This window comes from Pyrus communis, chromosome 7, assembly GCF_041283825.1.
Source record: "Pyrus communis isolate YQ-2024b chromosome 7, ASM4128382v1, whole genome shotgun sequence".
In the NCBI taxonomy this organism is placed as follows: Eukaryota; Viridiplantae; Streptophyta; class Magnoliopsida; order Rosales; family Rosaceae; genus Pyrus; species Pyrus communis.
This window is the reverse complement of record NC_142571.1, coordinates 27,331,981-27,345,852: the sequence shown is the minus strand read 5'-3', so window position 1 is coordinate 27,345,852 and position 13,872 is coordinate 27,331,981. Positions and strand designations below refer to the sequence as shown.

The following is a 13,872-nucleotide window of genomic DNA, read 5'->3' as shown; positions in this document are numbered from 1 at the left end:
CCGTTTCGCTACTACCATTTCTCTTTCCTCCATTTCGCTACTACCATTTCTCTCTCCTCCTTTTCTTTCCTCCGTTTCGCTACTACCATTTCTCTCTCCTCCTTTTCTTTCCTCCGTTTCGCTACTACCATTTCTCTTTCCTCCGTTTCGCTACTACCATTTCTCTTTCCTCCTTCTCTCTCCTCCTTTTATTTCCACCATTTCGCTACTACCATTTCTCTTTCCTCCGTTTCGCTACTACCATTTCTCTTTCCTCCTTCTCTCTCCTCCTTTTATTTCCACCATTTCGCTACTACCATTTCTCTTTCCTCCTTCTCTACGACATCTACCATTTCTCTCTCCTCTATCCATTACAACTACGACATCTACCATTTCTCTCTCCTCTATCCATTACTACTACGACATCTGCCATTTCTCTCCCTTTGTCTGTCTATATATTTGCATGCAAACCATTTCCTAAGCATTCAAATACCACTTCCATTCAAACCATCAAATCTCACAAACCATATCATCATCAAGTACCTCTACCTCCCGATATATCTCCATCTCTACCTACCTTTGTGCAGAATAAAATGAGTTATGTTGTTAATACTGCTTGGGATCAGTACTTAAAGCCTTTTCTCATTGCAGTTACAGTAACAACAACCCAACGGCTCAAACTTCTGATAATTGGTCCCAAAGATCGAGATCCCGATTCCGATCGTGACCTAGAAGCCGCAAGGCAAGAAGTTGCAGACGGGAGGACTAACAATAAGTATGACAACAACAACTTAGACTGGGCAACAATAATCGTAGTGTTTTGCTTTACAGCGGCGATTGGAATAGCAGTTCTCCCCTTCCAAGGTCCTTTCGGCCAGCTCCATCTCCCTGTAATCTTTTACTTTCTTGGACTCTCAGTCTTACTTGCCTTCACTTGCATCTTGGTAAGCAAGTTTATTCACTTCAACTATTGTCCCGCCGGAATACCAATTGCCCCGATTTTCCATCAACTTGGCCTCTTCTTTGGGGTCACAGCCTTCTTCATATCCATCTCCATCCCATTTCCTTTGTGGTTCAAATGTGCTGCCTTGTCTATCTACGTCATCACCTTCCTCCTTGTAGTTCTCTGCAATCTGCACTTCAATAAATATTACAAAACTCATGGTTTTAGGTATCCTAACCCTGCCATTGATCCTGTAGTAGAATCATGCAGAGGCAACACTAGCACCATTGATGATCAAGCATGTACCAATCGTATTGAGTGACGTGAAAAAATTGTCATGTAACGAGGATATATATACTAATTAGTAGCTTTCTCATATTTGTCGTAGGTTTTTCAAATGTCAACAGTTGTTTATTCTGTTTGGGGTTTAGTTGTCTGCAGCCTCTCACTAATGCTATGTTTCATCAAATCTAGTTAGTTAATTAGTTACTTCTATATATTTCTTTTAGTGAAAGTATTTATAGATAAATTAAAGAACAAACGTTGCATAATATACTCCTATCATTGAAGAAGATTACAGCTACAACTGGAACGATGGGCAGCCGGAAGCCCTTTTAATAAAGTTACCAATTGTCCTAATAAAAGTCTATTACTTTCCACTTGAATATTCATTCCAATGAACTGAAACATTTTTTCCAATGAATTGAAACATTTTTTCAATCATTGAAAGCTTCATCTTAGTCTGGCAAATACCCAAAACCATGGCTATTCGGTTCTACTATGTACCTTCTTCAAGAAGTTTCTTAGACTCAAATTCTAAATTCTCATACATTGGTCATCTACATTCGACCAAAAAATTAGAGGAATTTGCATTGGAGATGACCCTTACTAAAAGGTTCGGACCGACCTCTCTCTCCCCTAAGAATAAACAATTTAACACACTAATGCTATCATTTGTAACAAAAAAAAATAGTCATAATTATGTTTGTTCAGATTTATTCGAACTTATTTTACTCTAAAAATGAGCGACATGTTGTATCCAATCTAAATAGTTGTCAAAAGTATGACATGATGTAAAAAAACCAAGTACGTCTCTTGAAACGACATTGTATGCAGCAACAGTTTTCGGGGGAAATCGAAAAGTCGTGTTACATCGAATGATGGGAATAATGAGGGGGAAATTTGGAAAATAACAAAATTATGGACCCTATATAGAATATAATTACCCTTTTAAGTTTATGATAATTATAATTAAAAGTTGATATGAAAGTACTAATATATCCTTAATGACTAAAATCCTCCTCTTTTACTCTTAACCGTGAAGCCCCGTTTCTTTCATCTTTCTAATTAGAATTGAATTAGCTTCATTACTAAGTTGGATTAGCTTTACTTGGACTAAGCACTATAAAAATAGTGAAGCTAGCCTCCCTGTCCGCCTCCACAAGTTGGATTAGCTTTACTTGGACTAAGCACTATAAAAATAGTGAAGCTAGCCTCCCTGTCCGCCTCCACTTCAATTTTTTGCAAGTCGACTTTTGTCTTGTAGTCATCTAACCCAATCGAGTTTATCTGCCTTTCGTTTCGGAAGGCTGTTCACAGCGTGGGGTGTGGATTGAATAAGTTAAAAGGACAAAGATGATTGTAAATGGCAGTAAAAAGACACTCGATCTTTCTTTTTTTATTTATTTACTTTTTGGGAAAACCTTACTTTAAAAATATACTATACTTTCATATTAATTTTTTTATTATAATTATCATAAATTTAAAAGGTGATTAAAAGTCCAAATTTTAATTATTTTCTTAAATCTCCGGGTCGGCAGCAATCCAAACAAATCTGGAGGCCGAAGCGGGAGTGGGCGAGAGACGACTAAAGGGAGACTCGGCAGGGACGAGTTCTTACATCGGAAAGGCCTAAATAAGCGTTACGAGAAAAAAAGTTGACCCGCGTAAGTCTACCCTCGGCCAGTCCGGGTTTTCCCACCAACCAAACAGAGAGAAAGCGGTGCCGGAGAGACCAGACCAGATCGGATGGCGGACGGAACTGCGCACTCGCGGTATGTGAAACTGACGAAGGATCAAGCGCCGGCCGAGGACATTAAGCCCGGCGAGCTCAATCAGCCCATCGAAGTTCCTCAGGTTTCTCTCTCTCCCTCTCTCTAGTCGGATTCGTTGAAATATCTATTAATTTGACATGGGTTTGCTCTGAAAACTCCGCAGCTAATATCCCATTTGTTTTCCTGTATGATTTTGTATGAATTGCATTTCGGTTCAAACTTGTGTTGGTGGGATTTGGTTTGGATTGTTGAATTTTACCATTTTTTTTTTATGCATTTCTGATTAGAAGGTCTTTGGGGGATTGAGGAAATTTGTTGATTTGTATTTTTTTCTTATGGTGTGGAATTTTCAGGGATTTTTTTTGTATATTGCCATTTCCGGGATAAGAGGCAATCAGATTTTTGAAGTCATGATTAAACCCTCTTTGGTACATCAAAGCATTGTTCAGATCTAAAGATTTCCGTAGCTTTCGAAGAAAAATGAGTACATGGTTTTGGCTACAACTTGAATGTGGTTGATAAATTACATTTGTAGTGTAGGTTTATGGGGTAGATGGTGATGAATTTGTGAATTTTACATGTGACGTTGTTTCCGTGAGAGGATTGTAATTTTAAGTTGTCGGATCGGATGAGGATGTGATTTGGCAACTGATCTTGTGTGTTATGGGCCAGTTGAATGTTCACAGGTGTCATGAATGCGGACAGCCTTTACCTGAGAGCTATCAGCCCCCTGGAGATGAGCCTTGGACAACCGGAATTTTTGGTTGTGCTGAAGATAGAGAAAGTTGTAAGTTGGGAAATATCTTTTCGATTCTCGTACAGCAATATGGTAGAGTTTATGGGAACTACCTTTGGTTTCCATTAAATTAGATACTTTTTCTTTTTCGGGGGATTTGGCGTCCCGCTGAGCTTGCCTCATAAACAAAGCCCAAAGCCCTCACCTTAGGGTTTTTCTCACAAATATGCAACTCTAGCAATGCATGTGTTAATTCTGTGAGGCTTATGTCTATATTTGATAAGATACCTTCTCCCCTTCAATTTTTCTGGGGGATTTTGCATCTCTCGGAGTTTTTCACTGGAATATGGAATGCTCAGAACAAGCTTTCATGCTTGCTTTTTAAAATTTTGAAATTTAACTCTAGCATTGCTCTCTTCCATGAATGCCGCCTCTGATTTTATCAAGTAAGATGTTTCTGCCCATCCAATTGATTGACCATAGTCTTGTGATTGATAAGCATGCACATCTTTGCCCTTGCTACTGTGTATCTAGACTCTAGTTCCAGTAATTCGTTTTCTGTAATATAAAAACACGGTCTACTGATAACACCGTGCCCGTGCCTTTTGTTACCTATTCAGGCTTGACAGGGTTATTTTGTCCATGCGTTCTGTTTGGGCGCAATGTTGAGAGCCTAAGAGACGATACCCCTTGGAACAGGCCATGCATTTGTCATGCCGTTTGTATTGAAGGTGGTATGGCTCTGGCAGCATTAACTGCAATCTTCCATGGCATTGACCCAAGGACTTCATTTCTTATTTGCGAGGGTCTGTTATTTTCTTGGTGGATGTGTGGGGTATATACAGGTCTTGTCCGGCAATCCTTGCAGAAGAAGTATCATCTACAGGTAATTTCTTGTTATCTGTATGCTGCTGAAGCTGCTGAATGCTGAATGCTTAATTGCGTTGTTGACTGCAGAACTCACCGTGTGACCCATGCTTGACACACTGCTGCTTGCACTGGTGCGCCTTGTGCCAAGAGCACAGGGAGATGAAGGGACGCCTCTCGGACAATGCTGTGATGCCAATGACCGTCGTCAACCCACCCCAAGTTCAACAGATGAAGTCTGCTGACGACAACCAGGACTCCGCTTCACCATCCTCTACCAACAACAATGGCCACACAGATATGGAGATGCAGGCATTGTAGGATTTACGCAAAGCATCATTTCACTAGGGTTTTATGTGTGTGAGCTGCCGCCGCTTACACGGGAGGTCGTCTATACAGTTTGCTTAATATTAATCTATATAAACCTCAGTCTATATATAGAGTCTTATTCTTTTCCATTGGAGAGATTGTTAATTTATAAGGTTTATGACTTCAATATGCAGGCGATGAAAGGCATTCCCTTTTATTTCCTTTCAATTCAATTTTTTCAAATGATGTGAGGGTCATGCGAAGGACTTTTATGCAACAGGGACGCAATTGTATATCAAATCAATTATGCATTGCACTTAAAACATGTGTTTGTGCATGATTAATTTGAGATATCACCGTAGTTGTTCCGGAGGATGCCTTATATATATATTATATCAAAAATATATATTATTATATAAAAAAGATGGACAATCAAACCGATATCTGGATTCAATAGAAGCCCAAAGAGGTAAGGTGAATAGGGTTCCATCCCAAATAACTAGAGATAAGAAAAAAGCAGGTTTATTTCTAATCCTAAATGGAATGTAACGATGTAGGGATAATCATGAGATATCACCGTAGTTGTGCCCATTGTACGTAAGTTTGTCTTGAGTGGAGCAAACTCAAAGAAGAGATCAGCTCATTAACCTCTTGAATGAACAAACATTAACCCCCGATTTGATGGGAAATTTGATGATGAAAGCAAATTGATGCATTTTAAAAAATTAAGTGGGTCACAACCCAATCGCTAACTTTCCTTAAATTATATGATTGATTTCTTTGAATAAATAATTATTATCGATTCTTGCTTTTATTTCGGCAATAATTAAAGGATAATTCTATTCACACCTATTTTTATCTTTCACATACCTTTATTAATTTTTTGCAATTTATCATTGATCTGATGATCGAAAATTGAGAGATGTATGAGAAATAAAAATTAGTGTATGGATAACATTACCCTAATTAAATTGGCAATGTTCCACGTGTTTCTCCTTCTTCCACATAATAATTAGGTCATATTTTTTGGATTATTATCTCTAATGGTAATTTGGTATCAAAATCTCTACTAAAAAAGAACATGCCATATGATTCATAACAAAGTGGATAATCACGTATTAATTAATTCTAATTAAGTGTGTTTAATTTGCCGCGTTAGATTAATCTCTCTTTTAGCTGGCCATTGCCAAATAACAAGTATAAACATATAAGAACTAAATTCATTTTAGTAGCCAAGTTCTAACCGGGTTACGATGAAAAAAAGAACTATATATATCTGGACTCTTTAGTAAATTAAATCCCCACAGGAACCTATGTTTTTCGTGTCATACATGGCCAGAGAATTTTCTCACGGTGGTTGTGGGTACGCCGAGCAAAAGCACGCGACGGAGAACCCACCACCTTGTTCTGAACTTTCTACGTTGCCATTGATTACCCTTGCTGCTACTACAGAATCCGGCGGCGCAGCGGCGGAGACTGGGGCGGAAGATGTCCTTTATGGTGAAGACTATGTGGGGGATTTTATGTACAAAGAAGATGATCTGGAGCAGGACATGAGGAGGAAAGTAATATGTAGGGCTGAAACAAAGAGACATGCGTCGTTTGCTGATTGTTTGGAGTTCTTGAAGATTATTTGCTGCCTCAAATTTTAAGATATTGAGTTAGATTTAGAGCGTTATTTTGGTTTTTTTTTCTATTTTTTTTATTTTTTATTTTTATGTTTTGTTTTTGTAAATATTCTTGATCAAGTTGAAAGTGAAAGTGCAATAAGATTAATGCTTTTAATTTCCTTGATATATTTGGGTTCTTTGTCATTTTTTTTTATGACTGGACAATACAACGAACTTTTATCATGAGATTGAATCGAGATTCTCTTCGGATCTCACAGTTATAGTTGACGGACCGAGCATCCAGCTGATTGCTCCTTTTAAATTCTACGGCTCCCATTAACCCACTACAACAAACTTCTGTCTACATAATTATAAGATTTCTATGATGGCCCAGCTGCGCCAAGGAAAAGAATTAATAGAAGATGCATAACTCCTTCATGCATGCTCCACTTGGCTCGAGGGGATATAGCTCAGTTGGTAGAGTTCTACTCTTGCAATTGGGGAATAGGACCGAAACATGCCACTGAAAAGGCTCTATTAAGACAAAGATGGGTTGTTAAGAACATAAAGGAGGTAGGATGGATCGTACATGAACAGTAGTTGGAGTCGGCGACTCTCCTTGGGTTCCCTTATCTAGGATCACTAGGGAAGAGAATCAAGTTGGCCCTTAGGAACAAATTGCTGCACTATATTCCCTCAAAAGTCAAACCTTTAAGCGAAATGTAGCAAAAAGAAGAAAAATTCATAGACCAACCCCATCGTCTCCACCCGAACTACATTAATAAAGAAAAATTCATAGACTGGTATAATTATAAACCGCCAATCACCCATGTCCTTCCAATCATGCCAACGTGTGCATGGCCGCGTGGCTTGGCGGTTAACCATTTCTCGAACTCTGTCAACCTTCACAACCCTTCACCAAAACGTTGCCGTTTTTTACTTGCTCAAATATATAAGTAACTCCTGCGCAGAACAAATGTTGCATTAACTGCTCGATTTCACTGCTGTTTGTACATTTTCACTCTCATTTACACCAAAATTCTCCTCTAAAATTACCTTGAGATTCATTCGGTCTTCAACGTTGTGGTTTGATTTTTTCATGTTATTTGGATCAATGGCTAGGATTGCATTGACCGCTCGATTTCAACAAGCAATCACTCCCAACGCCCTCCGATCTTATCTTGCAGAGTTCATATCAACCTTCTTCTTTGTGTTCGCTGTTGTTGGCTCCATGATGTCGTCAAGTGAGTCTTTCTTTCATCAGTTTTCACTTTGCGTGTTAGCGGAAATACTTTCCTATCCTGAAATGTGTACGTTCCTTTCTCACTCATCTCACGGGACATGTGAGAAAGGAACAAAATCGTTAATTAAATTTATGTTTTTGTTCTAGTTCAAGCGTAATGTCAGTTTTGAAAACGAAATTTAATTTCTTGTGTTTGTTGGGTTTGAGAAGCATTAACAGAAGCATGAAATAATCAGTTACAGAAATTAGATGTCACATAATTTCCCAACATTTATAATTGTAGTCACTTTAATTCGTTGGTTTTGTTGTAATGTGGCAGGGAAGTTGATGCCGGATGCAGCATCAGACCCAGCTAGTCTGGTGATGGTTGCCGTCGCCAACGCCTTCGCATTGTCCTCGGCAGTGTACATTGCAGCCAACGTCTCCGGCGGCCACATCAACCCGGCTGTCACCTTCGGCATGGCGGTCGGAGGACACATTAGCGTCCCCAATGCCATCTGCTACTGGATTTCTCAGATGGTGGCCTCTGTCATGGCTTGCCTTCTCTTGAGAGTCACTATTGTTGGACAGGTAAAAACCCTTTTCTCCACATACATATTTTCAATGAATATCGTACTTTTTATAAAATATTTTAACCTGAACCGATACTAATCCTAATTCTGCACCATACTTTATTTTAAAAAAGTTTTAACGAAACACTTCTGGTACTATTTACTTTAACGAAAATCACATTTTTACCTTAAAAAGTTACTTTGGTGCTATTCACTTACAACACCTTTTTGTCTTTTTTATTAAAACTCAAAATTTTCAGATTATTTTCGTTAGTATTTCTTTATTTTAATAATGCAAAATCTCACCTCGAAAATCTGACAAACTTTTTCTTGGGATTGCGCAGCATGTTCCGACGTACGGAATCACGGAAGAGATGACGGGTTTCGGGGCGTCGGTTTTGGAGGGCGTGCTGACATTTGGGCTGGTGTACACTGTTTATGCAGCCGGTGACCCAAGGAATGGTGCACTTGGGGGCATTGGACCCCTGGCAGTTGGGTTCATGGCAGGAGCTAATGTTTTAGCAACTGGACCATTCTCCGGTGGGTCCATGAACCCGGCTTGTGCATTCGGGTCGGCAGTCGTCGCCGGCAGTTTCAGGAACCAGGCGGTTTACTGGGTGGGGCCTCTGATTGGTGGGGCAGTTGCTGGACTACTGTATGATAATGTGGTGTACCCTACCCAATCTTCTCCGGATCCTCTTACGGGGATTTCTCTTACGGGAATTTCTCTTACGGGAATTTCTGGTTGACTTGGGGTTTAAATTAATTAATGTTTCTTAGATATTTGCATTAGGCATTAATCTTTGTTTGTTTTGTAACATTTTTTTTTTAGTTGTTTGTGGTGTAGCATTGGTAGTTAACCAAGATTACTCTCTGTTTTAATGTTTGATTAGTATTAATTAACTCGTACTCCGTTTGTATTGAGTAATATTTATCCTAATCTTTTATATTAAAACACTAAATAATAAAACAGTTTAGTCTATCTTGTGATTAATTAGATTAACGACTACAAATTTTCACATTTTTTGAAAAAAAGTACCATGGCGAAATAAGAACAAAATTTGTTTGTAGTAGGCTCAGCAGCAAACCACAATGAGGGAAACAAAATATTAATTTGACCGCGTAATCTATAGTAAGCTTACTCTTTGTCCTTTGAAAATAATTAAGCACACATTTTAGAAGTTCAAATTTCAAATTTTAACATAAAAAATTACTAAAGATTAAGTTGAATTATTAATTTGACAGCATAATCTTGGTAAACTTAGACCTGGTTTGGTACTGAGGTGATTCTGAAAAAAGCTGCTATAAAAAAAAGCTGGGAGCTGTTTTTGTGTTTGGTAAACACTCAGCTTCAGCTTTTTTTCACAGTTTTGGGTGAAAAAAAGCCAAAAACAAGAAGCTGCAAAACCCAGCTTTGAAAAACCGGCTTTTTTTCACATCTGTTTTACATAAAAGTTTACCAAACACTCTAATACTGCTTTTTTTTTTCAAAAGCACTTTTACAAAAAAGTTTACCAAACACTCTGCTGCTTTATTTCACAGCTGCTTATTCTCACAGCACAGCAGAAGCAGTTTTTTTCCAAAGCACAGCAATACCAAACCAGCCCTTACTCTTTCTCCTGACTTAACGACCAACAACCGTAAACTAGAAAAACGAACGGTGTCGATTCCTTTCACCCGCAATCTCAACGGTCCACGATCACTAAACTCTCACCTACACCAAGCGCAATATCATCGAGCTCCAAAAACCCATTAAGCATCAATGGCGCCTAAAACCCTCTCATCCTTCCTCTGTCCTTTCACTCTCCCCTACACCCTCACAATCCCCACCACCAAAATTCTCACTCTTCACTCCAAACCCACTCTCATACTCTGCACATATTCTCACCCGCAAAATACCCACCGGAAATCATCCGTTTCCGAGACCCAGTACCCGAATTCTCCGCCCGAACCCGCCGGCACCGGAGCCGCCGCGCCGACCCCCGGCGATCGGTTTTTGGAGCGGCACCGTTCGGTTGAAGCTGCGAAGGTGTTGCTCAAGGAGAAAAAGAAGAAGAAGAAGGAGAAGCCCAAGGTTACGACGACCGTCCCTTGCTGTTATGGATGCGGAGCTCCGTTGCAGACTTCGGAGCCGGATGCTCCGGGTTATTCGGACCCTGAGACGTACGCATTGGTATGGATTATGTGATTTTATCTTAAATTTTGTTCCTTTTGGATAATTGGGTATTTGGGTTCTCATTCGGTTCTGTATTTGTTTGGAATGTCTGATTTTTGAAGCAAGAAAATAACTTTTGAGTCTAAAGTGCTTTTGTTGATTCTCCATAGATGTAAAAAATTTGTGCTTTTTGTTACAAAATTTGAATGTGCAGAAGAAGAAGCACCACCAGCTTAGAAGCGTTATATGTGGAAGGTGCAAGCTTCTTTCTCATGGGCACATGATAACTGCTGTTGGTGGAAATGGGGGATATTCTGGCGGGAAACAGTTCATCATGGCTGAAGAGCTTCGGGAGAAGTTGTCCCACTTGCGCCACGAGAAAGCGTTGATAGTTAAATTGGTAATCTACTTTTTAATCTTTGCATTGCGATGAATTGAGTGATTGAGTTGCCTTGAAGAATTTTAATTTGGTTGCTTGCTTATAGGTTGATATTGTGGATTTCAATGGTAGCTTTTTATCTCGTGTACGTGATTTGGCCGGTGCAAATCCTATCATATTAGTGGTTACTAAGGTATTAAACTGCCCTTTGCATCTTATTTGATGTAAGCGACTTTTCTAATCAGTTTGGAATGTCAGGTTGACTTGCTCCCAAAAGGAACTGATTTCAATTATATTGGTGATTGGGTTATAGAGGCCACTGCAAAGAAGAAGCTTAAGTAAGAGTTGTTTCCTGGCTTTGACTTTTTATTTATACAGTCAATCTAAAAAGAGTTTCCTGGAACATTCGATGGAAAAGGAATTCGTGTGCATGTAGTTGGGATTAGGGCTCGATTGATCGAGTTTGAGTCATTTGAGACTGTGTTTAATTTAGGACATGGTTGATTTTATGATCTAAACCTGAAAGCTTGGATCATGCGTCTAACACTGTGCTATTCATTGCAGTGTTTTAAGTGTTCATCTGACAAGTGCGAAATCTTTGGTTGGAGTAGCCGGAGTTGCATCAGAGATTCAAAAGGAGAAGAAGGTTTTGTACTTTTCTATTTATGCTTGTGTTTTTGTGCATGTGTTGGCCTTGTTACCTGACTGAAGCTATTTTATTGCTGTTAAGCAAAACATACATGTATATCATTTCATATTTTACTAAACCTGAATTCTTTGGCTCTTGTCTGGTGCAGGGGCGCGACGTTTATGTTATGGTTAGTCTCTTAACTGGAAGTTTATTTAATGCATATACCCTGTATGTGCTTTTGTCAACCGATTCTAACACATTTTGACACCTATATAATGCATGTAACAAGAGAAAAAACATAAGACTAGTCATTCTTTTTTCTTACCGATTGATTGGTGCATACTCAGTTTGAAGTAGGACAAGTCTTTTATTCTTCTGCAATTTTCGTTATTCACGGTACATAAGTAGTTATTAACTTACATTACCATTTTGATATAGGGCTCAGCAAATGTTGGGAAATCAGCATTCATCAGTGCTTTTCTGAGTAAGTTGATGACATTCATTTTGTGTTTTGTTGCCTTTGGTAGACATGTAGATTTCTATTTCACCAATATAATTGATCAGTTTTCATTTACTAAATGAGTTTTCTTCCCTTTTCTTGACTTATTATCTTTTTTGTGACACCAGAAATGATGGCAGACAAGGATCCAGTTGCTGCATCGGCGCAAAAATACAAACCAATACAATCTGCAGTTCCGGGAACTACTTTGGGTCCAATTCAAATTAATGCTTTCCTAGGAGGAGAGGTATGGTGTGGTGCCCTTATTTTATCAATGGCATTCCAGGTTTAGCAGAGTAACCCTCTATGACATGCAGAAATTATACGACACTCCAGGAGTTCATCTCCACCATAGGCAAGCAGCTGTGGTTCATTCAAATGATCTGCCTGCCCTTGCTCCTCAAAGTCGGCTTAGGGGTCAATCTTTTCCGGTATGTTTATTCGGTTCAGAGGTCCTTCTTTCCCTCCATTTGTGTTCTGTTTGTAGTTTTTTCATTGTTATCTTCTAGTTGGTAACTTTTGGTGTTATTCCTTTCCAGAAGTCTCAGGTTTCCTCTGGAAATGGAACAGGGGAGAAGGACAATTCCAATGGTTTGAATGGCTATTCAATATTCTGGGGAGGCCTTGTCAGAGTAGATATCTTGAAGGTCTTGATCTTGTTGTAGTTTCATATATATTGGGTATGTTCCGGGATTAACCGTGCTGATTATGAATGGTCTTTTCCTGAACCATTATTTTTTATAATTTCAGGCTCTCCCTGAAACACGATTGACGTTTTACGGGCCAAAGAGTCTTCAGATTCATATGGTACCTACTGATACGGCAGATGAATTTTACCAGGTAAGTCTTTGCAACTATATTAGAAAAGATTCTAAAAAATATACTTTTGAGATGTTACAATGTGATCATTTCTCCTTTCTACTGTTAGGCGGTGCAACATGCATATTTCTCTTACATAAATACAATATGAATGTAGTGGGATTTTTGTTAACATGTTGCAGAAAGAAGTTGGAGTTCTATTAACACCTCCAACTGGAAAACAAAGAGCAGATGAATGGAGAGGGCTCGAAACTGAGCGCCAGTTGCAAATAAAAGTTGAAGATGTAGAAAGGTGCGTTATTCATAATGTGATTGTTAACCTTACCCCTTTCAACGTTTTCTTATTTGATTTTGGTCCTCTGTAAATGGTGAATTCCATTACAATTATCCTATATTTGCGCAGGCTGGCTTGTGATGTGGCTATATCAGGGTTAGGATGGATTACTGTTGAACCTGTAAGCCGAGTATTGACAAGTTCTGATACCAGTGCCAAGGGAGCTGCCGGAGAAGTGCACTTGGTTGTCCACGTCCCCAAGCCAGTCGAAATATTTGTTCGGTCCCCATTGCCCGTGGGTAAGTCTGGTGCAGAGTGGTATCAATATAGGGAATTGACAGAGAAGGAAGAGGAAGACAGACCAAAATTGCATTTTTGAGGATTGGTAATTTTTCATGTCCAAGACATTTACATACACGAAATTCAGTTGTTGTAAGAAAAGAACAAAGGTGAATTTTTATACCATTGTAACAAATTGGTGAGAATTGTTAATGCCAACATATCGAAACGTTTTATGTTCTTTTGAATTATAATACAAATGCATCGTCGTTACGTTGAACAATAGTTGAGAAAACTTCTTACTTTTGAAGGTGGAGAAACTTGGATTAGACATACTTGAACCAATCTAATTCTGATTTGGTTCGGCGATTGTCCCTTGAGTGCAAGGGTAGAAGGGAGCTTCACTGCAAGACTCACTGGTCGAGTAGGGACAAAAGTCGGCCTTAATGATTAGACAGTGCCAAATGAAGGGGCGACTAAAATTCTAATCATAAAAATTGACTTTTGTCCGTCGCTCATGAGCGACAGATAAAAACTCGACGGA

The 13,872-nt window shown here is 39.0% G+C and overlaps 3 protein-coding genes across 4 annotated transcripts; all 3 read left to right on the top strand.

Annotated features, from left to right (window-relative positions):
• Nucleotides 1-2,611: 2,611 nt before the first annotated feature.
• On the top strand, nucleotides 2,612-5,121 carry LOC137733861 (cell number regulator 6). The gene is made up of 4 exons (XM_068473057.2): nucleotides 2,612-3,058; nucleotides 3,649-3,763; nucleotides 4,333-4,598; nucleotides 4,670-5,121. The coding sequence occupies exons 1-4, from the start codon at nucleotides 2,951-2,953 to the stop codon at nucleotides 4,898-4,900; spliced, it is 720 nt and encodes a 239-aa protein (XP_068329158.2). The 5' UTR covers nucleotides 2,612-2,950; the 3' UTR covers nucleotides 4,901-5,121.
• A 2,466-nt stretch (nucleotides 5,122-7,587) lies between these two features.
• Nucleotides 7,588-9,125, top strand: TIP5;1 (tonoplast intrinsic protein 5;1). Its single transcript, XM_068473751.2, has 3 exons — nucleotides 7,588-7,742; nucleotides 8,061-8,311; nucleotides 8,637-9,125. The coding sequence occupies exons 1-3, from the start codon at nucleotides 7,598-7,600 to the stop codon at nucleotides 9,039-9,041; spliced, it is 801 nt and encodes a 266-aa protein (XP_068329852.2). The 5' UTR covers nucleotides 7,588-7,597; the 3' UTR covers nucleotides 9,042-9,125.
• Nucleotides 9,126-10,025: 900 nt separating this feature from the next.
• On the top strand, nucleotides 10,026-13,611 carry NOA1 (P-loop containing nucleoside triphosphate hydrolases superfamily protein). Of its 2 annotated transcripts, none has more exons than XM_088696801.1 (13): nucleotides 10,026-10,465; nucleotides 10,662-10,847; nucleotides 10,933-11,019; nucleotides 11,085-11,164; nucleotides 11,391-11,472; nucleotides 11,624-11,644; nucleotides 11,896-11,941; nucleotides 12,085-12,203; nucleotides 12,274-12,387; nucleotides 12,499-12,603; nucleotides 12,707-12,796; nucleotides 12,958-13,067; nucleotides 13,179-13,611. In XM_088696801.1, exons 1-13 carry the CDS (start codon nucleotides 10,055-10,057, stop codon nucleotides 13,426-13,428), a joined length of 1,701 nt encoding a protein of 566 aa, XP_088552927.1. In that variant the 5' UTR covers nucleotides 10,026-10,054; the 3' UTR covers nucleotides 13,429-13,611. The 2 variants fall into 2 exon arrangements, with proteins under 2 accessions (XP_088552927.1, XP_068330534.2); XM_068474433.2 differs by having other exon boundaries at nucleotides 10,027-10,465; nucleotides 12,496-12,603.
• Nucleotides 13,612-13,872: the final 261 nt, after the last annotated feature.

Excerpts from the sequence above, each read along its gene's own strand:
- NOA1 (XM_068474433.2), top strand. The coding sequence starts at position 10,055 with ATGGCGCCTAAAACCCTCTCATCCTTCCTCTGTCCTTTCACTCTCCCC. Across the intron at positions 10,848-10,932 it reads AAGCGTTGATAGTTAAATTG|GTTGATATTGTGGATTTCAA; the intron begins GTAATCTACTTT and ends GCTTGCTTATAG. Across the intron at positions 12,604-12,706 it reads TCAGAGTAGATATCTTGAAG|GCTCTCCCTGAAACACGATT; the intron begins GTCTTGATCTTG and ends TTATAATTTCAG.
- LOC137733861 (XM_068473057.2), top strand. The coding sequence starts at position 2,951 with ATGGCGGACGGAACTGCGCACTCGCGGTATGTGAAACTGACGAAGGAT. Across the intron at positions 3,764-4,332 it reads TGCTGAAGATAGAGAAAGTT|GCTTGACAGGGTTATTTTGT; the intron begins GTAAGTTGGGAA and ends TTACCTATTCAG. Across the intron at positions 4,599-4,669 it reads AGAAGAAGTATCATCTACAG|AACTCACCGTGTGACCCATG; the intron begins GTAATTTCTTGT and ends TGTTGACTGCAG.